This window comes from Halyomorpha halys, unplaced genomic scaffold, assembly GCF_000696795.3.
Source record: "Halyomorpha halys isolate HHAL.00 unplaced genomic scaffold, Hhal_1.1 Scaffold5657.1, whole genome shotgun sequence".
NCBI lineage: Eukaryota > Metazoa > Arthropoda > Insecta > Hemiptera > Pentatomidae > Halyomorpha > Halyomorpha halys.
The window spans coordinates 1-1,398 of record NW_027113626.1 but is presented as its reverse complement, the minus strand read 5'-3'; the positions used below and the strand labels follow the sequence as shown (position 1 = coordinate 1,398).

Below are 1,398 nucleotides of genomic sequence, written 5' to 3'. Positions count from 1 at the left end.
CAAGGTTAGAAACTAATGGGTTGGGGTGGTTAGGGAGTTTATTATGGAAGGAATAATATCGGGTTCGGGCTAGATCGGTTACATAAGGAACATTTAGGTCTTTATGGACGGTTTTATTAGTAACAAAATAAGGAGCATTGAGGATTTAAAAATCAAATATTAAAATCAAATATTAATAAAATGGACTTCATGCAGTATCAGAGTAAGAATGTCAATATTCATTTCTCGAAGTCTGTGCTCAATCAATATTTACTGCCCTAAGTAGGAAACGAACTCCAGCACCCTATAGTTTCATACGGATTATATTTGTATCATATCGAATGTTATTATGTATCAATCCTCACACCTTGCTACAGTAGAAACCGCGTGACGGTGGTTAAAAATTACTACGTAATGGACGTATTCCAAATATATTATCTTTCACAGAGTTATTATTCTTTACTATGATCCCTCTATATTCTATCCCAGCGCGAGTAGAGTCGTCAAAATGTAACCACACTTTACCGTACGATATATAGAAAACGTCAAATTCAAAATAATATGTGTATTGGCACATTTATATGTCAACCCTTTGGGTTCACCCAGCCTCTTGTAGTAGATAACCTTAATTGGGTAAAAATCTGGTGTCTGAGCATGGTTCTGGCCGAATTACTTCTTTGCACAACCGTTGGTCTAGTTACAGTACTTAAATACAAAGTACTATACTCCTGACCATCCATAGGTTGTTGCGTTACAGACTCATTTTTATTATATTGCTATGTATACTATTGAGATTTACTTGGGATGCCAGGATAATCGCTGAAGGCAATTATCCAAAATAAGGTAATTGATTAATATTGGGTCCTAAAAAACTATTATTATGATTATATTCTTTTCCAAAGGCTATTTGTGTGTTTACCAGTTTAACAATTAAATACCTTTATATTTATAAAATGTTGTCACCATTGGTGCTGGTACTTGTACTGGTGCTGGTACTGGTGGTGGTAATGGTACTGATGCTGATACTGGACTGGTGCTGGTACAGGTACTGGTGCTGGTACAGGTACTGGTGCTGGTACTGTTAATGGTGCTGGTGCTGTTACTGATGCTGGTACTGGTTCTGGTACAGGTACAGGTATTCGTGCTGGTGTTGGTACTGGTGCTGGTATTGGTACTGGTGCTGATACTGGTGCTGGTACTGGTGCTGACCCTGGTGCTGGTACTGGTCATGGTGCTGGTACTTGTACTGGTGCTGGTACTTGTACTGGTTCTGGCACTGGTGCTAGTGCTGGTACTTGTACTGGTTATCTTGTTGGTGCAGGTACTTGTGCTGTTACTGGTGCTGGTACTGATGCTGACCCTGGTGCTGGTACTGGTGCTGGTGCTAGTGCTGGTGCCGGTGCTGGTACTTGTACTGGT

At 40.1% G+C, this 1,398-nt stretch overlaps 1 protein-coding gene across 1 annotated transcript; it reads left to right on the top strand.

Annotated features, from left to right (window-relative positions):
• Nucleotides 1-180: 180 nt before the first annotated feature.
• On the top strand, nt 181-1,384 carry LOC136796678 (uncharacterized; the record flags this gene model as incomplete). The annotated part of the gene is made up of 2 exons (XM_067051026.1): nt 181-202; nt 1,025-1,384. Coding segments are annotated over exons 1-2 (382 nt in total), but the record flags the coding sequence as incomplete, so codon positions are not given.
• Nucleotides 1,385-1,398: the final 14 nt, after the last annotated feature.